A 22638-nucleotide genomic window follows, 5' to 3' on the forward strand; every position below is an offset into this window, starting at 1 on the left:
TCATGGCGAACAAAATGCCCCAATTATGCTAATCCAATGAAACCCTTCCTATTCATGCACATGTCCAGGTGTGTTTCAAGATTCAAGATTCAAGATATCTTTATTTGTCATCCAAAAAACAAGTTTTTTGGACGAAATTTAGTCACCCACAGTCCAACAATAAAAGCAATAAAATAAGCAAATTACACAACCCCCCCAACCAACACACAAAAAAAAAAGAAACATCCATCACAGTGAGTCTCCTCCAATCCCCTCCTCATTGTGATGGAAGGCCAGAATGTTGTTGTAATATCTCCCTTAATTACCTCCTCTGGCAGGTCATTCCGAATACCCACCCCCCTCAGTGTGAAAAGTTACTGCTCAGAATCCTATCAAATCTTTCCCCTCTCACTGTAAACCTATGTTCCCTGGTTCTCGATTCTCCTACCCTGGGGAAAAGATGCTGTGCATTCACCCTATCTATTCCCCTCATAATTTTAAACTCTTCTGTAAGATCGCCCCTTATCCTCCTGAACTCATAGGAATAATGTCCTAGCCTGCCCAACCTCTCCCTGTAGCTCAGGCCCTCAAGTCCTGGCAGCATCCTCATAAATGTACGATCCAGTAGTGGGAAATAGTCTGGGGAAAAAAAAACATTTATCTGCCAGAGTAGGAATTTTGCATCTTCAGTTGATGCAAAAACATCTCTGAAGTCAACTTTTGCACACAATGGTCATATAGAATGTAGAACAGTACAGCAGAAGATCAGGCCCTTTGGCCCACGATGTCTGTGTTGAAAATTATCCCAAGACCAACTCTTATCTGCGTGTACATGATCCTTATCCCTCCATTCCCTGCATGTCCTTGGGGCTTCTAGCCTGCCAAGACCCAAAGCCCATCAATGTTCTTCCGTAAATCCCCCCCCCCCCCCCCCGATGTATTTTGATGCTCTCTTTTGCAAGTTGTGGCTCAGTTTGAGGCTGTCAGCTTGTGTTTTTATGCATGAGTCTCTGGGTGCTACTTAAGGGCCTCAGGTACAATAATCAGGCCGACTTGTCGATCTAGTGATGAGTGTTGGCTGCCTCATTGGTGAAAGAAAGTGTTAAAATGATATCCCTTTCTCCATTCCGTTGGGTAAATATCGTAAATCTTCAAAGAAGAGCACAAGTGACCTATTTTGGTCTGTTCAACATTTATCCCCCAGCCTGCATAATTAAAACCAAATGGCCTGGTCGTTAACTGATTCCAGTTTACCCGATGCAAGACACAAACTTTCCAGAGTCGAACACAAAGCGCTGGAGTAACTGAACGGGTCAGGCAGCAGGAGGATAGACACAAAGCGCTGGAGTAATTGAATGGGACAAGCAGCATGAGGATAGACACAAAGCGCTGGAGTAACTCAGTGGGACAGGCAGCATGAGGATAGACACAAAACGCTGGAGTAACTCAGTGGTACAGGCAGCATGAGGATAGACACAAAATGCTGGAATAACTCAGTGGGACAGGCAGCATCTCTGGAGAAAATGGATCAATGACGGTTCGGGTTGGGTCCCTTCTTCAGACTGATTCTAGCAGTGGGTACAGAAAGCTGGAATAGAGTGGTCTTTCCATCCCCTACTATGGGCGGTACAATGGTGCAGCAGTAGACTTGTTGCCTTACTTGGATTTGATGCAGACTATGGTTGCTGTCTGTATGGAGTTTGTATGTTATCCCTGTGACCACGTGGGTTTTTTCTGGGCGCTCCGGTTTCCCCCCACATTCCAAAGACCTTTGTAGGTTAATTGGCTTCTCTAAATTATAAATTGTCCCTCGTGCGTAGGATAATGCTAGTATACGGGGTGGTCGCTGGGCGGAGCGGTCTCGTTGGACCGAAGGGCCTGTTTCCACCCTGTATCCCATAAGTCTAAATCCCTAAATTCTAAAGAAATAGAGATTAACATGACTGCTCAGCACAATATGTGGATGGTTGGGTTTAGACATTTCTGGCCAAGATAGAACTTGCATTGTAATACATTGTTTGTTTAAATAGAATGCATCTTTCAGGAGACCCCAAAGAGTGGGACATTTGTGAAGCAAGTGGACACAATAAACATCAATATCACTCTTCTTGATAGAACGCAGAATAGACATAGAAACATAGAAAATAGGTGCAGGAGTAGGCCATTCGGCCCTTCGAGCCTGCACCGCCATTCAATATGATCATGGCTGATCATGCAACTCAGTATCCCGTACCTGCCTTCTCTCCATACCCCCTGATCCCTTTGCCACAAAGGCCACATCTAACTCCCTCTTAAATATAGCCAATGAACTGGCCTCAACTACCTTCTGTGGCAGAGAATTCCACAGATTCACCACTCTGTGTGAAAAAAAACTTTCTCATCTCGGTCCTAAAAGACTTCCCCCTTATCCTTAAACTGTGACCCCTTGTTCTGGACTTCCCCAACATCGGGAACAATCTTCCTGCATCTAGTCTGTCCAACCCCTTAAGAATTTTGTACGTTTCTATAAGATCCCCCCTCAATCTTCTAAATTCCAGCGAGTACAAGCCGAGTCTATCCAGTCTTTCTTCATATGAAAGTCCTGCCATCCCAGGAATCAATACAGCACAGGAACAGGCCCTTCGGCCCACAATGTCTGTGCCGATCATGCGTTATGGGAGAAGGCAGACGAAGGGATTTGAGAGGGCAGAAAGATCAGCCATGATCGAATGGTGGAGTAGACGCGATGGGCTGAATGGCCTACTTCTTCTCCGGTGACTTGTGAACTCATGGAGCCTCCACATTTCGTGCCACCGTCTTCTGCGTTGTTTTTCTTGTGAGATCAGCCTTTCTCCCAGCCACATAATCAAACTACTTGTAGATAGTGTTCATTGAGAAAACAATCACCACTCCAGTCACAAATGCTGTGGTGATAATAGTTGGCAACACCAAATGACGAATCTCAAATTATTAATACATCCTGGAATTTCCTCGACAGCTGTTAAGGTCAAGAAGTTAATAAAAACGGAGCCATTCAGTGTCACTAACTAACTCCTCCACCTCGTTCTACCTCTGTCACCACCGTATGCTGACCATGACTTGTATCTCTCCAAAAATCAGATAGAGTGTACTTGAAGGAAATGATTCTCCATATTGGCACTGAGGTGTGAACTGCCATTTCTTTTCAGTTTATCTCTGGCCAAGGCAATGCATCTGCACCACTAAAAGAGATGAAGTCACTGTTACCATATTTATACCAATGCAAGGTCCAAGGAAATGAGGTCATTTTAAGAAATGCAATGACTCGAATGTGAATAGATTTGCATTTAAGGTAGACGCAAAATGCTGGAGTAACTCAGTGGATCAGGCGGCATCTCTGGAGAAAATGAACAGGCCTCGAGGTGTGGGGCCGAGACCCTTCTTCAGATGGAGAGTCAGTCTGTGGAGAGGGAAAAGATACAGAGAACAAACGAATGAAAGGGTTGAAAAGAACAAATCAAAGCCAGCGCCGATGATCAGGGAAAGCTGGAGCCCACAATGGTCCATTGTTGGCTGTGGAAGAGGTGATAACGGAGTGGATACAAACAGTGCAAGTAAGCAGGACGGCAGTGAAACTAGTAGGATAACTTAGGTGGGGGGAGGGGGAACGGGGACGGGGGGGACGGAGAGCGAGGGAATGCAAGGGTTACTTGAAATTAAAGAAATCAATCTTCATACCGCTGGGTTGTAAGCTGGCCAAGCAAAATATGAGGTGCTGTTCCGCCAATTTGCATGTGGCTTCACTCTGACAGTGGAGGAGGCCCAGGACAGAAAGGTCAGCATGGGACTGGGAAGGGGAGTAAAAGTGTTTAGCAACTGGGAGATCGCCTAGGCCAAGGCGGACTGAGCATCTGTTTGTCAAGGTGAAGGACACAGTCGGTCTGCAGCAAAGGCCTGACGCCAGGGTGGCACAGTGGCACAACGGGTAGAGCCGCAACCTCACAGTGCCAGATACTCCAGTTCGAACCCGACCACGGGTGCTGCCTGTGTGGAGTTTGCATGCTCGCACTGTGACCGTGTGGGTTTTCTCCGGATGCTCGGGTTTCCTCCCACATCACAAAGACGTGCAGGTTTGTAGGTTAATTGGCCCTTTGTAAACTGCACCTAGTGTGTTGAGTGTGGATGAGAATGTGGGAGAATATCGAACTAGTGTGTCCGGGTGATCGATGGTCGGCGTGGACTCGGTGGACTGTAGGGCCTGTTTCCATGTTGTATCAAAAACTAAAAGAATCGCCTATCAACTTGAAAAATGCGTCTCCTTTCTATTTATTTCCGCAAAAGAGGTTTTCAGTGAACTGATTTGTAGTTTTGAATTGCTTATTTTTTTTTACTGGTACCAATTCAAATGTTGCTAGAAATGGTCTAATTTTTAATCATAAATTGGTTTGCTGGGATTTGATCACAGGCACTGGTTCGTTAGTTCTCTCGGCTAACGAACGTATGTATTTTAGACTTTAGAGATACAAGATTCTAATCTGTGGAGTCGGCCGCCTTGCAGCACCAGAGACCCGGGTTTGATCCTGACAGTGGGTGCTGTCCGTATGGAGTTTGTACGTTCTCCCTGTGATCGTGTGATATTTCTCAGGGTGCTTCAGCTTCCTCCCACACTCCATAGATGTACAGGTTTGTAGGTTAATTGGCTTCTGTAAACATCCCTGGTGTGTAGGATAGAACGAGTGTACAGGTGATCGTTGTTCGGTGTGGTCCAAAGATACTAGAGGAACTTGATGGACCACTCCGTTGAAATTGCCTAAACTGAAGTGTAGTACGCAAAGGAGCGTAACGTCCGCCATTTTAGAGGGCAAAACCCACCGTTCGCTATGCCTCTCGCAGTGTAATCAGTGTTTTGGGGGAACAGTATGTGTCATGCATAAAAATGCAGAATATATCTCATCTATCAATTCACAGATTTTTGTTATTTTTCTTTTAAAATGTTTCTGCAAGTTTCTGCCTACTAAAATGGCGCCATGACATACTACGGTTTTTAGGGTCGAGTGGTCTAGTATCTTTGGTGTGGACTGGGTGGGTCAAAGGGCCTGTTTCCAAGTTGTATCTCTAAACTAACCTAAACTAAATTAAATTAAACATATCCGCGTGCAGGTTTGTAGGTTAATCGGCTTTGGTAAAATTGTAAATTGTCCCTAGTGTGCAGGATATTGCTAGTGTGCGAGGGTTGATCGCTAGTCTGTGCGGACTCGGTGGACCAAAGTGCCTGATTCCGCGCTGCACCTCTAAATTCTCCTTTGAAAGGTCCTCATTGTTATTTGAGATGGAAAGAAAGATGAGGAACCTTCCCATTCTTGTCATTGTGTGCGTGGTGTTGCGGGAAGTTAATTCCGACACAATGGTGTGATGACAAGCACCTTACTGTTTCTGAATGTTTACTATTATAAGTAACTAATCACCTTGTGCCAAAGGAATCTGCGTCCTGCGAGGCATTCACAGAATTGCTACCAAACCGCAAAATTCCATCTAGCCCGTACAAAAGCAAAAAGGCAGCCAAGAAAATATTGATCTGTGAAGCCATTTATGTCGGAAAATGCATTTTAAACTAGGTTTTACGGAGTTATGTTTGAAAACTCCAGGATAAAATGCAGGCAAGGGGGGTTTAGAACGAAGATACAAGGAACTGCAGATGCTGGTTTACGCAAAAGGACGCAAAGTGCTGGAGTAATTCAGCGGGTCAGGCAGCATCTCTGGAGACCAAGGATTGGTGACATTTTGGGTCCGATCACTTCTTCAGACAGATTGTAATAGTGGGGGTGGAAGCTCGGAAAGAGGTAGTGCTTGGAACTAAGCCTGGCAAGTGTTTAGTTTAGTTTAGTTTATTGTCACTTGTACCAACTTCGGCGGCACGGTGGCGCAGCGGTAGAGTTGCTGCCTTACAGCGAATGCAGCGCCGGAGACTCAGGTTCGATCCTGACTACGGGCGCCGTCTGTATGGAGTTTGTACGTTCTCCCCGTGACCCGCGTGGGTTTTCTCTGAGATCTTTATTCCCTTTATCATGTATCATGTATCCCTTTATCATGTATCGGTTTCCTCCCACACTCCAAAGACGTACAGGTATGTAGGTTAATTGACTGAGTAAATGTAAAAATTGTCCCTAGTGGGTGTAGTAGAGTGTTAATGTGCAGGGGTCGCTGGGCGGCGTGGACTCGGTGGGCCGAAGGGCCTCTTTCCGCGCTGTATCTCTAAATCTAAATCTAAAAAAAAATCTAAACATATAGTGAAAAGCTTTTTGTTGCGTGCTAACCAGTCAGCGGAAAGACTATACATGATTACAATTGAGCCATTCAATAGTATACAGATACAGGATAAAGGGAATAAAGTTTAGTGCAAGATAAAGTCCAGTAAAGTCCAATTAAAGATAGTCCGAAGGTCTCCAGTGAGGTAGATAGTAGTTCAGGACAGCTCTCTAGTTGGTGTTCGGGTGGTTCAGTGATAAGTGATAGGTGGATACAGGTGAGGGGCAAGGAGGTTGGACAAAGGCCAGAGATGAAAAGATAGAAAGTGTGAGATAAGGAGATACATATGGACAGAAGTGATGTGAAATGTGAAACCCGTTCAGCTGCTGTTTGTTCAGGATTTGTTCACCGCGAGGCTCCTGTCTCAAAGTAACAACAGAGAGGCCAACATTTCAAGTGTTAACACGTTAATGTATCTTGCAGCCCTCTACTTCCTCTGCAGGAAAATCCAGCTTTCCTTTAAATATCCATCATCTTCACTAGTTTCGAGTCATAGAGTCATACAGAATGGAAGCAGGCCCTTCGGCCCAACTTGCCCACGCCGACCATCATACTTCATCGACACTAGTCCCACCTGCCTGTGTTTGGCCCATACCCCTCTAAATCTATCCTATCCATGTACCTGTCCAAATGTTTCTTAAACGTCGTGATAGTCCCTGCCTCAACTGCAGCTCGTTTCATGCACCCATAACCCTTTGTGTAAAAAAAAAAGTTGCCCCTCAGGTTCCTATTAAAACTAGTTTCGTTTTTTTATGGCACGTGTACATGGTGCAGTGAGACATTTTTGTTAGGATGATATCCAGTCAAAGATACAGCAAGACTATATATGAACACAATCAAGCCATCCGCAAGATACAGGATAAATGGTAAATAAAGATTTTAAAGAGTAGGATGCTTGACGTGGATGGTAGCAGATCCTCTTCTGGCTCCAGCGCGCGGACAGCCGCCACGCTCCGGCACCATCGCATTTGATCATTAGTTCAGTGTAATCACGTGCGCCGAAGTGCAGTGAAAAGCGCTTTTCTTGCGTGCTGTCCAGTCAGCAGAAATGGACTGTCTTGAGAGTGTGAGAGGAAACTCCATGCAGCCACAGGGAGAATGTACGAACTCTGTAGTCTGCATGCCTGCGGATGCTGCGGGAGCGGCTGCGACTCGTCTCCGGAGGCTCCGGCGCGGGCCGCGTGGACGCGTCTTCGCCCGCCACAAATCGCGGGGCTTGGGTCGGCCCGACGCGGACCTTTCACCGTCCGGCGCGGCCTGGAATAGGCCGTGGACCTTTCACCGTCCGGCGCGGCGCTCCAATGTCGGGAGCCACGACCGCCCCGACGTGGCAACTTCAACAGCCTGACCTCGGGAGAAGACGGCAGGGGAAGAGAAAAGACATTGTGGCCTTCCATCACAGTGAGAAGGGACTGGAGGAGACTCACTGTGATGGATGTTTCTTTTGTTTGGTGTTAGTGTATGATTGTATGTGTTATTGCATTTTTATTGATTATTCTTATTGGTCTTAGTGTTTCAACTGCGGGTAATGTTTCATTTCACTACACATTTATGTGTATGTGACAAATAAACGACTATTGACTATTGACTGTGCGGACAGCACTCATAGTCGGGATCGAACCTGGGTCTCTGGCGCTATGAGGCAGCAACTCTATCACTGCGCCACCCTGCCGGACCCAAGATACAGACAAGTATTTACACACAATTGTATGTTGATGGCACTTGTGGAGTCTCGTCTCGGATGGTCTTGATTAGATTAAGTCAATCCTTGATGTCCCAAAGATACACATTGTTTGTAGTGCTTAAGTGAATTCAGAGAATTATTTTCCCAAATACACATGTCTGTTAGTAATCTAAACTGTTGGGCTTGGCTGGCTTATTTCAGTGAAATGAAGTGGAGCCAATTTCCTCAGAGTGCATCTGATGAAGCCATTTTGAAAGTGATCTCTTTCTGAAATTAATCTTGCACTGAAGGAGACTGTATGTTCTACCATCCACCCCTTTCAACCTGTGTTGAAAGCTTGGCAGATGAATGGCCAATCAAGTATGAGAAGAGGTACACAGTGTTTCTGTGTGGTTTCCCTGATTCTTTGCCAGTTTTGTAGGAATGTGTGGAGCCCCTTGTGAAAGGTTCATTTCACCTGTTTCTAAGCAAAGATATTCACGAGCTGCAAAACAATTGTATCCCACCTTCATCATGGTGCCAGGGAGACCGAGGAACTGCAGATGCCAGAATCTTGAGCAAAACACAAAGTGCTGGAGGAACACAGCGGGTCAGGCAGCACCTGTGGAGGGAATGGAAAGATGACGTTTCAGCTCGGCCCCTTCTTCAGTCGCAACCCGAAAAGTCGTGTGTCGGTTGCCCCTCAGATGGTGCCTGACCTGTTGAGTTTCTACAGCACTTTGTGCTTTCATCATGGTTACGTTCTGATAAGAAGTCTATTGACATACTAGACCAGTGGACCCGTTGGGCCCAAACCTCTCCTGCATTGGTGCAGCAACCCCCCTCCCCCCCCCCTCTCTCCTCAACCCCCCCTCTCCCTTCTCCCCCACTCCCCCCTTCCCCCCTCCCTCCCTCCCCCTCCGCTCCTTTTAAACTTAAAAATGTGAATAACTTTAAATATATAATACCGATTTCAATAAAACTACTTGCATTATCACTAAAGTGACAATGGTGAGTAAGGTGGGCCTAAAATTGTCGCGCTATCGTGTACCGTTTATGGCTGAAGTTCAGTCACAAACAAGATAACAAACGAGAGTTTTAGTATATAGATGACGCAGAGTCATAGAGTTATGCTGCACAGAAACAGGCCCTTTGGCCCAACTGGTCCATGCCTACCATGATCCCCATCTGAGCTGGTCCCATTTACCTGCATTTGGCCCCGATCCCTCTAAACCTTTCGTGAGTGGGTTGAGTATTAATCATGAGTGGATAGTATTAATCATGAGTGTATAGAGTATTAATCATCCCAAAGATCCATGTAACTATCCAAGTGTCTTTTAAATGTTGTTATGGTACCTGCCTCAGTGGCGTAGCACCAAAGTCCCAGGTTTGATCCTGACTTAGGGTGCGGTCTGTACGGAACTTTCATGTTCTCCCTGCGACCACGCAGTGGTACAGTTTCCTCCCACATCCCAAAGACATGCGGGTTTGTAGGTTAATTGGCTTCTGTAAATTGTCCCCAGTGTGTAGGATAGAACTAGTGCGAATGGGTGATCTTTGGTCGACGTGGATTCGGTGGGCCGAAGGGCCTGTTTCCATGCTGTATTTCTGTGGCGCAGCGCCGGAGACTCAAGTTACAGCGAATGCAGCGCCGGAGACTCAGGTTCGATCCTGACTACGGGCGCCGTCTGTACGGAGTTTGTACGTTCTCCCCGTGACCTGCGTGGGTTTTCTCCGAGATCTTCGGTTTCCTCCCACACTCCAAAAGACGTACAGGTATGTAGGTTAATTGGCTGGGCAAATGTAAAAATTGTCCCTAGGGTGTAGGATAGTGTTAATGTGCGGGGATCGCTGGGCTGCGCAGACCCGGTGGGCCGAAGGGCCTGTTTCCGAGCTGTATCTCTAAATCTAAAAAAAAACTAAACTAACAACCTCCTCTGGCAACTTGTTCCGTATACCCACCATTCTCTGCATTGTGGGCCTGTTCTTGTGCTCTACTGTTCTATGTTCTCTGCCTCCATTTTTACACACAAACATACACATATATACACAGACACCTATATATATGTGTGTCTATGCATATAACACACGCACATATACACACACGCACACACACATATACGCACGCGCACACACACACACACACACACACACACACACACACACACACACACACACACACACACACACACACACACACACACACACACACATATATATATATATCTTGTTTATCTAAGATAAATATCTTAGATCTTAGATATTTATTTAGACCTAAATATTGAAATGCTATTAAGATATCATTAATTATCCGCTAACTAAATTAGATGCCGACCGCTGGTCTAATGTTGTGTTGCTCTTTTCCATCAGGTTGACTGCACAGCGGAGCGTAGAAGATGAGGAGGAGATAGCCCGGGAGCGCCGGAGACGGGCGCGTGAAGCGCGTCGCTATGACGATGACGGGAATGGGTCCGACGCCGGCAGCACCCCATCCATGCCTGCGTTTGAAAGCCACCGAATGAGCACGGAAAACCAGTAGGTCCATTACCATGCATGGTTTATAATAGCTATCTGGCAACTCTGAGATCTAGTTAACACACTGATAGACACTATGACACCAATGGAAGATACAATGGGACGGGGTAACTCAGCGGGTCAGGCAGCATCTCTGGAGAACAGTGATAGGCCACGTTTTGGACAGGGCCCTTCTTCAGACTAAGTTGCACCAGCATTTTGTGTCAATTTTCAATATGTGCATTGTTTCGGGTTTGGACCAAATGACCTCAGGGTTCTGTCTGTCCGGAGTGTGCACGATCTCCCCATGACCGCACGGTTTTCCTCCGGTTTCCTCCCACATCCCAAAGATGTGCGGTCTGTAGCTTAACTGTCCGCTGTAAATTGTCCCAGGTGTGTAAGGAGTGGATGATAAAGTGGGATAACATAGATCTAGTGTGAGCAGGTGATCGATGGTCGGCGTGGACCCAGGTGGGCTGACAAACCTCAGCTTGTACACCAATCAGTCACTATGTTGGAGTTACTGTTCCATTTACACAACAAATGTGACTTACAAATATTTAGCAGGCATTCTAAACAACATGATTGTGACACAGAATGTTTTGCTGACTTCTTTGCTGTTTAAGCCAGAGGATAGAATGGAAAGGAGAAGGAAAATCACTAGAATGTCATTTTTAACCAGATGTTACCTGGAAGCAATTTTGGAATCTTATGTTCCACCTGTTTTCTAGTTCAATCCACCTGTGGCAATAAATTCTACAGATTCACCACCCTCTTGCTAAAGGAATTGCTCCTCATCACCATTCTAAAGGCACGTCCTTTTATTCTGGGGCTGTGCCCTCTGGTCCTAGACTCTCCCACCACTGGAACCATTCTCTCCACATCCACTCTATTCAGGCCTTTCATTATTGGGTAGGTTTCACTGAGATTCCCTCCCCCCCCCCCAATCCTTCTGAATTCCAGTGAGTGCAGGCCCAGAACAGTCATAGAGCAGGCGTTGGCTGCACAACCGTGAGTGTATTAAGTGCATTCATCGGGAATTTATTGGGTGTATTAATCCTGAGAATATTGGGTATATTAATTGGGAATGTACCAAGTGTATTAATTGGGAGTGTATTGAATGTACTAATTGTGAGTGCATAGAGTATTAATCGCGTGTGTATTAAGTATTAACCATGAGTGGATAGAGTATTAATCATGATTGGATAAAGTATTAATCATGAGTGGATAGTATTAATCATGAGTGGATAGAGTATTAATCATGAGTGTATAGAGTATTAATCATGAGTGGATTGAGTGTTAATCGTGAGTGGGTTGAGTATTAATCATGTGTGGATAGAGTATTAATCATGAGTGTATAGAGTATTAATCATGAGTGGATTGAGTGTTAATCGTGAGTGGGTTGAGTATTAATCATGAGTTGATTGAGCATTAATCGTGAGTGAGGTGAGTCTAGTAATTGGTAGTGTATTGAGTAATATTTGTGAGTGTATTGGGTGTATTAATTGTGAGTGTGTTGAGTGTATTAATCCGGAGTGTATCGAGGAACACATCTTTGTGAAGCAGAGATTGTAGCCAGCTTTCCTGGATGGAAGGTGCAGAGAATAGTGATGCCGGAGAGCTCCCGGCTTCCATTGGAGCTTTGCATTTGAAAAAACACGAGCTACTCTACAGACAAAATGTTGTGATAATTCCTGGAAAGCGTCATCACTGTACGACCCACGGTATAATTGCATTTACTGAAAGGTACAGAATGCCAGAAGAGAATGCGAGTTTTCACAAAGCCCTTTGAATGTACAATGCTCTCGGGATGGTTGGGTTTGACTGAGACCTGATGTGTGATCTCAGTGTGCAAAACGTTGATGCCCCATAAAATATCGTGGCAGCTTCCCAATCTGCGATTAAAGATTATGCAAGGAATTAGCAGTACATCTTGTTTCAATGAATCTGCTTTACAAAGAACACAGTGGCTGCAGTGAATGGACTCGTATTACTGTACAGGCAGTTGAAGAAAGACATTACACTATACAAAAGAGGAAACCGCACTGTTAATGTTAACTTTCTTTCTGAGCCAAGCATTTTGTTGGCAAGAAATCGACAACCTAATTAAAAGCAGGATGAGTATTTTTTTTACACACCGTTACAAATGTTCTTGAGAAGTGCCATAGAAATTCAATGTTAGTTCTCCGTGGTCGTTCAGCATGGCTTTAGTCTATTGGTTGACCTTCAGAGACGGCAGTTGGTGCAACTTGAATTCTTTGGAGAAAAACTTCCTTTAGTTGCAGTGTGATAGCGGCACCACAAATTCAGGAGGAAAAGATTTAGGATTCGGTTTAATATTGTCACGCGTATCGAGGTACAGTGATTTGCATGCTATCCACACAGATCAGATGATGCCATGCATCAATACAACCAAGTCAAACTCAAGTACAATAGGTAGAGCAATTGGGAAGATACAGTGTGCAGAATATAGTTTACCACATTGTAGCGCATCAGTTCCAGAGACAAAGTGCAATGTTTACAATGGGGTAGAGGTCAATCGAACAGTCCCCCTCGCTCATGGGCTATTTCCAGCAAAATACTGATTTTGACTGTTGTGAACAATGAGATGTTACTGCTGTATTGTCTTGTCAAATGTGCGTCTGTCTGTGGATGCCTTGCAAGATTAAGCAACAACTTAAGGCACCACGTAAAGGTTTGTTACATAAAACACTGGCTCAGGGGATTAGAGGAATGCATTAGTGTGGATGAAATTCAGCAAACAGAGAGCAATAACTAAGTCAGCATTAAGTAAACACAAGGAACTGCAGATGCTGGTTTACCAAGGAAAGACACAAAATGCTGGAGTAACTCAGCTGGTCAGGCAGCATCCTTGGAGAACTTGGAATTTTGGTGACATTTTGGCTCAGGACCATTCTTCAATCTGAAAAAGACCGAAGACCAACCCAAAACGTCACCTATACATGTTTTCCAGTCTGAAGTCTGAAGAAGGGACCCGACCCGAAATATCACCTATCCATAATTTCCCAGGAATGCTGCCTAACCCCAATGAGCTACTCCAGCACTTTCCTCCAGAGATGCTGCCTGACCAGCACCTAGCTCATAATCAAGTTGGCAAGTTGTTAGGAAGCAGTAAAATATAGACACAAGGAACTGCAGATGTTGGAATCTTGATTGGTACACAAAGTGCTGGCGTAACGCAGCTGGTCAGGCAGCATCTCTGGAGGACATGGGTCGATGACATTTCAGGTCTGAAGAAGGATCCCAACCTGAAACCTCGCTTTTCCACGTCCTTCAGAGATGTTGGCTGACCCGCTGAGTTACTCCAGCACTTTGTGTTCTGATTTAATAAATAAGAGTTTATTCATTAATTGGTTTTTTTTTCTTCTTGGTTGATCACAGATATGACTTGAACTGCAAGTCGACCAATTCTGCCCTGGATGAGGACGAAGGCTTCAGTGACTGGACTCAGAGAAGAGAAGAGCGTCGGCAGAAACGGAGGGAGGAGCAGGGATTGTCGGAGGAGGGTCACGTCACCGACTCCACTGTGGGGCTCAGCTTCACCGTGAGGGAGAGGAGGGAGCAAGAGGACCGAGAGGAGGCAGGGATGGGCAAGCTGAAGGCATGGCAGATGGAGGAGGAGAGCAGGATGCTCCATAGGAAACAAGAGCAGGGGGAGGAGAGCCGCCAGTGTGAGCGGAAGCTAAGGGAGAAGGAGGAGGTGGAGAGAGCTCAGATGGAAGACAGACAACGATTGAAGTATCTGAGAGAAGAGGGGGAGAGATTGGACCAGGAGAAAATGGACAAAGAGAGATGGAAGGTGGAGGTAAAAAAGGTAAGGAAAAACAATCGAGCTACAGTCATACAGCATGGAAACAGGCCCTTCAGCCCAACTTGCCCATGCTGGCTAATTGGACTAGATTAGATGGGGCATCTTGTTCAGCATGGACATGTTGGGCTGAAGGGCCTGTTTCCGTGTCATATGACTCTTTGACTTTGCTTTAGTTTAGAGATACAGCACGGAAACAGGCCTTCGGCCCACCGAGTCCACGCCAACCAGCGATCCCCGTACACTAGCACTATCCGACACACCAGAGCCAATCTGTACAAGTCTGCATATCGTTGGAATGTGGGAGGGAACTGGAGCACCCGGAGAAAGTTCATGCGAACCTGAGAACCTACAAACTCACAGACAGCCGGAGTCAGGATCGACCCCTTTACGGGTCTCTGGCGCTGTAAAGCAGCAACTCTACTACCACTGTGCCACTGTGCCGCCCAAACTCGAACTTGTAAACAAGTTCCCATTAGCTAATCACCTGGCAATGATTTGCCATTCATTGTTGAACTTGATCGATCTTACCACAAGCAATGGTCTGATTCAGCCAGATGGACAAAGTGCAGCTCTGTGGGTGGCACTGAACTCTAGTTTATTTAAATAAAGAGAGCTTTACCCAGTGTCTGATCCAAAGGTGTGTGGTGTGTGGGAATAACCAGAAGAGTTCCACACCTATGCTAACCTAGAACACTGAACACAGGGGCAGGCCCTTCCGCTCACAATGCCTGTCCGGGCTGAACATGATGTCAAGATAAATTAATCTCATCTGCCTGCACGTGATCCATACTCCTCCATTCCCTGCAAATCCATGTGCCTATCCAAAAGCCGCTAAAATGCCACAATCGTGTCTACCTCCACCACCACCATCATAGGTCATACACCACCAGCACGTTACACCCACCCACCATCCTCTGTGTAAATTAAAAACTTGTCCTGCTCATCTCCTTTCAACTTTCCTCCTCTCACGTTAAAGCTATGACCTTAAAGTCATTGCTATTTCCATCCTCCAACTGTCTACTCTATCTCAAAATTTTAGATACAGCAATCAAGTCTCCCCTCAACATCCGGCACTGCAGAGAAAGTAACCCAAGTCCATCCAACCTCTCCTTAGAGCTAATACCCCCTTGATCCAGCCGTTATTGTGGTAAACCTCCTCTGCACCCCCTCCAAAGCCTCCACACCCTTCCTGTAATGGGGCAACCAGAACTGCAAGCAATACTCCAAATGCAGCCTGACCAAAGTCCTATAGATAGACATAAAATGCTGGAGAAACTCAGTGGGACAGGCAGCATCCCTGGAGAGAAGGAAAGGGTGATGTTTCGGGTTAAGAAGTCTGAAGACTGAAGAAGGGTCATCCCTTCCTTCTCTCCAGAGATGCTGCCTGTTCCGCTGAGTTACTCCAGCATTTTGTGTCTATCTTCGGTTTAAACCGGCATCTGCAGTTCCTTCCTACAGAGCTGTTTCATGACTTCCTGACTCTTCTACTCAATGCCCTGACCTACGAAGGCAAGCTTAACATTTGTGAATTTAAAAATTAATCAGATTGATTAATGAATGAATTAATTCATGGACTTCATGTTTAATTGTCTGTTCTTCAGAGACCAAAAGGAAATGAGATGAAACTGTCCATCGCACCCAGGTCTTGGACTGGTGATCTTCATTATGAGGAGGAAAATGACAGTGTGCAGAATAAAATGGCAGCGTGTCATAGTTACAGAACGACCAAGACAGTACAGAGGTAATGTTCTGGATATCAACGCAGGAAAAGTAGAGACATATCTCCAATTCGTTGCAACTAAGTATGTGGGTATTAGGTTTAGGTTTGTTATTATCACGTGCAGTGAGGTACAATGAAAGTCTTTGTATTGCACCCTATCCAATCAGATCAGATAATACCATACATAAATACAATCAAGTCAAACTCCAGTGTAAAAGGTAGAGCAAAGGGGAAGATGCAGAGTGCAGAATATAGTTCTCAGCATTGTAGCGCATCAGTTCCAGAGACAAAGTCCAATGTCCACAATGGGGTAGAAGTGAATCGGGACGGTGCCCCAGCTTATGGAAGGACTGCAGAAGCCTGATAATGGAGGGGAAGAAGACGGGATATCATAGAGTGGTACACAATATACTCAAGAACATTGGGAGGCAACCACTGTGGATGCAGTGCAGCATGTTATAGAGTCATACAGCACAGGAACAGGCCCATCGGCCCAACTTGGCCATGCTGACCAAGACGCCCCATTTGCACTAATCTCACCTGCCTGTGTTTCATCCATATCCTTTCCTATCCACGTTATTTAAACCCTTCCTATCCATGTTAATATCCAAGTGTCTTTTAAATGTTATTATTGTTCCTGCCTCACTATCTCCTATGGCAGCTGGTTCCATATACCCACCACCCTCTGTGTGAAAAAGTTTCTCTCCCGGTTCCTATTAAACATCTTATCCCTTTCACCTTAAAACTCTGCCCTCTGGTTCTTGATTCCCCTACCATAGGTAAAAGATCATGCACTTACCCTATCTCTCCCACTCATGATCTCATATACCTTGAGTTCTTGATTCCTCTACTCTGGGATAAAGACTCTATGCATTCACATTATCTAGATAGAGCTCTTAAGGATAGCGGAGTCAGGGGGTATGGGGAGAAGGCAGGAACGGGGTACTGAGAATGATCAGCCATGATCACATTGAATGGCGGTGCTGGCTCGAAGGGCCGAATGGCCTCCTCCTGCACCTATTGTCTATTGTCTATTGTCTATTCCCCTTGTGATTGTGTACACCTGTATAATTACACCCCTTATCCTCCTGCGCTCCAACAACTAAAGTCGTATAGCTCAGGGCCCTAGAGTCCTGGCAACATCCTAGTGAATGTTAAATTGAGAGTGAAATTCTACATCCCATATGGGGGATTTTGGTCAGGGAAATACCATTATGCTTCTTTAATCACCCCACCCCTCCCCCCTCCACCACCATTCCAACTCCGCTTTATAACAACATTTGAATCTGGCTTTTCTTGATCAATAAAAACACAATTGCTTTCAAGTCAGTTTGTTCTGCTATTGTTTGAGGCACAGATACCATAAATACCATCTTCTGGAAATTATTATATAGTAATTGAAACCACGTTCTCCGAGAATAACCAGTATCTCTTTGAATGTTATGCAATTTCCAAATAGAAATTTTACAGCTGCATTTATCCACACTGCAAGAAAAGTATAAATCCTCAGGCTTCAAGTAGTGTTAGAACAGAAAATCTGTACAGTTTAGTTTACTTTAGAGATACAGCATGGAAACAGGCCCTTTGGCCCACCAAGTCTAGGCCGACCATCGATCATTCATTCACACTAGTTCTATGTTATCCCACTTTCTTAGCCACTCCCTACACATTAGGGTCAATTTACAGAGGCCAGTTAACCTGCAAACTCACACGTCCTTGGGATGTCGGAGGAAATTGGAGCACCCGGACGAAACCCACGTGGTCACAGGGAGAACGTGAAAACTCCATTAAGCAGACAGCACCCGAGGTCAGGATCGAACGTGGGTCACTGGCGCTGTGAGGCAGCGGCTCTATCAGCTCCACCACTGGGCTGCCCAGGGTTGTTAATAGGGCAAAAATAGCACAAGAATCTCAAAGGAACAGGAAACAAGATCATAGGTCATACAGCACAAGAACAGGCCCTTCGACCCCACAATGCATGTGCTGAACATGATGCTAAGATAAACTTTGGGTAAAAGTGAACAGCTGTAACTCGAGCTGACTCCCTTTGGAAATAGACACCAAAGTGCTGGTGTAACTCAGCAGGTCAGGCAGCATCTCTGGAGAAAAATAATAGTTGACGCTTTGGGTCGGAATCCTTCTTCAGACCCTTTGAATCCGGCTATTTTCCTTTAAATCTGTTTAATTGCACTCACAATTGGTCGGCGCCACTGAAGACACATTACGAAGTTGGTTCACACGGCAGTCAGTGGGACATTTTGTTGGAGGTCTTCTCCTTGGGAAATGCAGCCGTGCATGAGCAGCAAGATGTCGAGGACCGCAAGATGGGCCACTCTTGAGTCTCTCTCTTGCATCGTCTGCTGGGGGAGTTGGATTGGGTCATGCTGCATGTTGAGAGGCTGGCTACAGATTGGGTTATCCAGACTATTTGATGAATGGAGGAGGGATCAGGTCAAGGAAAAGCTGCTATGGAATGTGGGTTGTTGGTGAGGGGAGACGGGTGCGGGCTGGGTGGTTGGGGTGTTGAATCAATAGTTGGTGGGGATGGGTAGAATAGATTTGGAGGAAATGGCTTTGGGAAGGAATTATACCTATCAGAACATAGGACATTGCAGCACAGGAACAGGCCTTCAGCCCACAATGTCTGTGCCGAACATGATGCCAAGGCCAACACTAATCTGCCTGCACATGACCAGTTTAGTTTAGTTTATTGATATGGTCCATTCGGTCCACCGGGTCCGTGCTGACCAACAATCACACAGACACTAGTTTTATCCTACACACTCGGGGCAATTTACAGCAGCCAATTAACCTTTACCTACAAACCCACCCGTCTTTGGAGTGTGGGAGGAAACCCGAGCACCCAGATAAAACCCACGTGTTCACAAGGAGAACGTACAAACTCCGTACAGGCAGCACCCGTAGTCAGAAACGAACCCGGGTCTCTGGCGCTGTAAGTCAGCAACTCTACCGCTGCGCCACCGTGCCACCCAGTTGATGGATGTCAAAGCGGACTCGAAGGGCCAGAAGGCCAGTCCCTTCTCTGGATTCTTCGCATTACAACACATCACTTCCCTTGCAACGGTTACAGTGTGGTACATTGACGTTCAGTTAATAGAACAATGATAGTTTGCTTCTGGGCCCATTGCGATACACCGACCTTCAGCTGATGGACAGGTTCTGATACATTGGCATTTCAAGAATTCAGTACACTCAACCTTGCTAATGGATACATTGTTGTACTGCAATAGGATGCATTTCACATCAGTCACTTACTGCTGTTAAACATGGAGATCCTGCCAGGAGCCGCAAGTGCAATGACATCTCTCTCCAGCCACTACAAACAATATGTTGGCCATCCTCCAGGCCCTGGTTGACAACCCTGGCCTGAATATGGAGCGACGGTGTGCCACATTCTGACCTACAGATGGCCATGTTGGCCAACGATCTGAGGTGGGTGGTAGATGCTGTTGATTCCAGCCACCAGACTGGCTCACCTGAGACAGCACGCGTCTGGCACCAAGTGCTATCTGGCATCGTACCTTCCACGTCCTCAAGGTCAGCTGTGGGAGGCGCCCCCGGGACACAAAGGCTGAAGGTGGCCGGGCGAGGGGTGGGACGACGGTTTTCCGGACAATCCGGATGGCGGCGACGGCTGGACATCCTGCAGCAGCCTGGGGCTCGCCTGGATTGAGCGCGTGGACGGAACGGGACATTGGAAATGGCGCCAAAACCTCACGGCGCTTGCATGCAGTCTCAGTGGACTATTGCTATACACGTAGTACTATCAGGGATTGTGATTCGGTATGGCAACACTTTACTGAGCTGCATGTAAAAAAAGAATTTCACTCTACGCATATACACGTGATAATGAAAAACTATTGAACCACCATTAACTATTGATCATTTCTCCGTCTCCCTGCTCCCATCCCTCAGAAGAAACAGAAAATCAAAAGCGCATACCACCAGATTCAGGAACAGCTCCTTCCCCAACATTATCACCAAGAGAGTTGTGAATCTGTGGAATTCTCTGCCACAGACGGCAGTGGAGACCAATTCACTGGATATATTCAAGAAAGAGAGTTAGATACAGCTCTTAGGGCTAACTGAATCAAGGGATATGGGGAGAAAGCAGGAACGGGGTACTGATTTTGGACGATCAGCCATGTCATATTGAATGGCGATGCTGGCTCGAAGGGCCGAATGGCCTACTCCTGCACCTATTTTCTATATTTCTATGAGCCTTCTGAACGGTTCTTCCATAAGCTAGGGTACTGCACAATCCACCTATAACGCGTTACAGATATTGGACTTTGTCTATGGAACTGATGCGCTACAATGCTGAGATCTATATTCTGCACTCTGTATCTTCCCCTTTGCTCTACAAGCACTTGCACTTGAGTTGACTTGATTGTATTTATGTATGGTATATATCAATCTGATTGAATAGACTTTGCACTAGCACTATCCTACACACTAGCGACAATTTACAATTTTTACTGAAGCTAATTAACCTACAAATCTGTAAATCTTTGGAGCGTGAGAGGAAACCGGAGCACCCGAAGAAAACCCACGCGGTCACGGGGAGAACGTACAAACTCCGTGCAGACAGCACCCGTAGTTAGGATCGAACCAGCGCTGTATAGGGCCAGTCCCACTTAGGCAATTTTAAGGCGACTGCCGGCGACTAGGCTGTCGCCGAACGTTCGCCGGGGTGTCGCGGGCGGGCATGATCGTGAGGAGTCTTCAATGAATCGTGGCGGATCTCAGCGCGTCGCGGAAACATTTTCCAGATAGAAATTTCTCGGCGACAGCTGGCTTGTCGCCAGGTATCGTAGCTTATTGCGGGCGCTGTCGCATGCTGTCCCCAGGTTTGCTAGGTTGTCGCAGATGCATTTAGAAGCACGTAATATTAAATTAAGAAAAGGAATTTGAAGATACCAGAAGATAGTTTTGTTTAACCAATTTATTTACCGTCAGGACATTTGACAGGTAGATTGGAGGCGACAGTTTGACGGTCAGGTAAGCGTGGGAATTTCGCGACGTTTCCAAAGACGGTGTAATCTCTTAGCCAGGTGCTAGTTTCACAAAGAAAGTAACTTGTATCGACCTGACTCGGCATTGTTGTGGTCATTGTCGTAGGGTAAAAGAAAATTTTGGTGACTGCTACGATCTTTGACAGTCGCCGGTAGTCGCCTTAAAAATCGCTTAATTGGGACAGGCCCTTAAGGCACCAACTCTACCGCTGCGTCACTGTGCCGCTCGCATGCAAAACAAAGCTTTTCATTGTCCATCCGTACACGTGCCAATGTTAAACCTAAACCTTTTTGTGACTTTTGACTGTTAAGAGTCACCTTAATGTTGCCTAATACGCATGCTTGGTGCATGGGTGGTCCAGCAAGTGACATGCTGATGCATTGCACTGTGTTTATAAGCATGATGTAATGCACTAGGACCTGGCTATGCTCCAGTGAGTTTGAATCATCTAAGTACAACATTATGAATGTACTTAAGCATAACTCATCGGAGTCTTTGCGTCGGTGTGGGGCCATTTCAGAATACAGCACCCCAGCTGAAAGTATAAATGCAGAAACAAGGAACATTGCAGACGGTGGTGTATAAAGTAAAAAGACACAAAGTGCCTGAGTAACTCAACAGGTCGGGCAGCATCCCTGTAGAACATGGATAGGTGATGGGTTGGGACATTTCTTCAGATTGATCGCTGGTTATGCCCTTCTACTTCCAATTACTCTCGGGTGAGGAGGTGTGGTGACATTGCAGAGGAGTTAGCTGTGATACTCAAAGGAAGCATGACATCAAGGTCTTCCAAAAATATTCACCCACGCTCTTCACAAAACATCTGCCACAGTGACTCACCAACTGAGCTTTGACTTTGGAGCATTTAGGGCCTGTCCCACTTTAGGCGATTTTAAGGCGACTGCCGGCAACTAGGCTGTCGCCGACAGTTCGCCGGGGTGTCGCGGGCACGATCGTGAGGAGTCTTCCAAGAATCGTAGTGGATCTCAGCGCGTCGCTGAGAAATCGTCCGGAATGAAATTTCTCGGCGACAGCTGGCTTGTCGCCAGGTATCGTTGCTTATTGTGGGCGCTGTCGCATGCTGTCCCCAGGTTTGCTAGGTTCACTTAGATGCATTTAGAAGCACGGAATATTAAAATAAGTAAAGTCATTTCACTATACCATAAAATGCTTGTGTTTAACCAATTTATTTACCGTCAGGACATTTGACAGGTAGATTGGAGGCGACAGTTTGACGGTCAGCTAAGCGTGGGAATTTCGTGATGTTTATGGCCATCAGCCATTACATTTAAAGTGGGCTCCCAACCCAGATATGCAACCCAGAAACCAGATATGCATCACCCGTACATTTTCAAAGAATGCCCACACACTTTTCACAAAAATCCACTTAACCACTTTTTAAATTATTTTTTTAATACTGCTATTAGTAAACTGGAAGTCAATCCAGTTTATGCCTTGTTACAGTGATGCTTGGTTTTTAAGTAACCCATACAAGATGTTATAGTTCAAAACTCTCAAGTACTTACTGACTTGACAGTGATTTCAGCGAAAATTAGGACGCCGGAGAAGCATTGACAGCGTGGGAATTTCACTATGTTTCCGAAGACGCTGTAATCTCGACCTGACTCG

General features: G+C 45.9%; 1 protein-coding gene across 2 annotated transcripts in view; it reads left to right on the forward strand.

Moving 5' to 3' along the window:
- Positions 1 to 22638, forward strand: part of lsp1a (lymphocyte specific protein 1 a) — a 108078-nt gene that overhangs the window by 16258 nt on the left and 69182 nt on the right. For both annotated transcript variants that reach the window (XM_078415413.1, XM_078415411.1), the window contains exons 2-4: positions 10277 to 10441; positions 13823 to 14255; positions 15854 to 15993. In XM_078415413.1, the coding sequence (XP_078271539.1) occupies positions 10277 to 10441; positions 13823 to 14255; positions 15854 to 15993 (738 nt within the window). The remainder of the gene's footprint in view (positions 1 to 10276; positions 10442 to 13822; positions 14256 to 15853; positions 15994 to 22638) is intronic.

Source organism: Rhinoraja longicauda, chromosome 18, assembly GCF_053455715.1.
Source record: "Rhinoraja longicauda isolate Sanriku21f chromosome 18, sRhiLon1.1, whole genome shotgun sequence".
NCBI classification, from domain to species: Eukaryota; Metazoa; Chordata; class Chondrichthyes; order Rajiformes; family Arhynchobatidae; genus Rhinoraja; species Rhinoraja longicauda.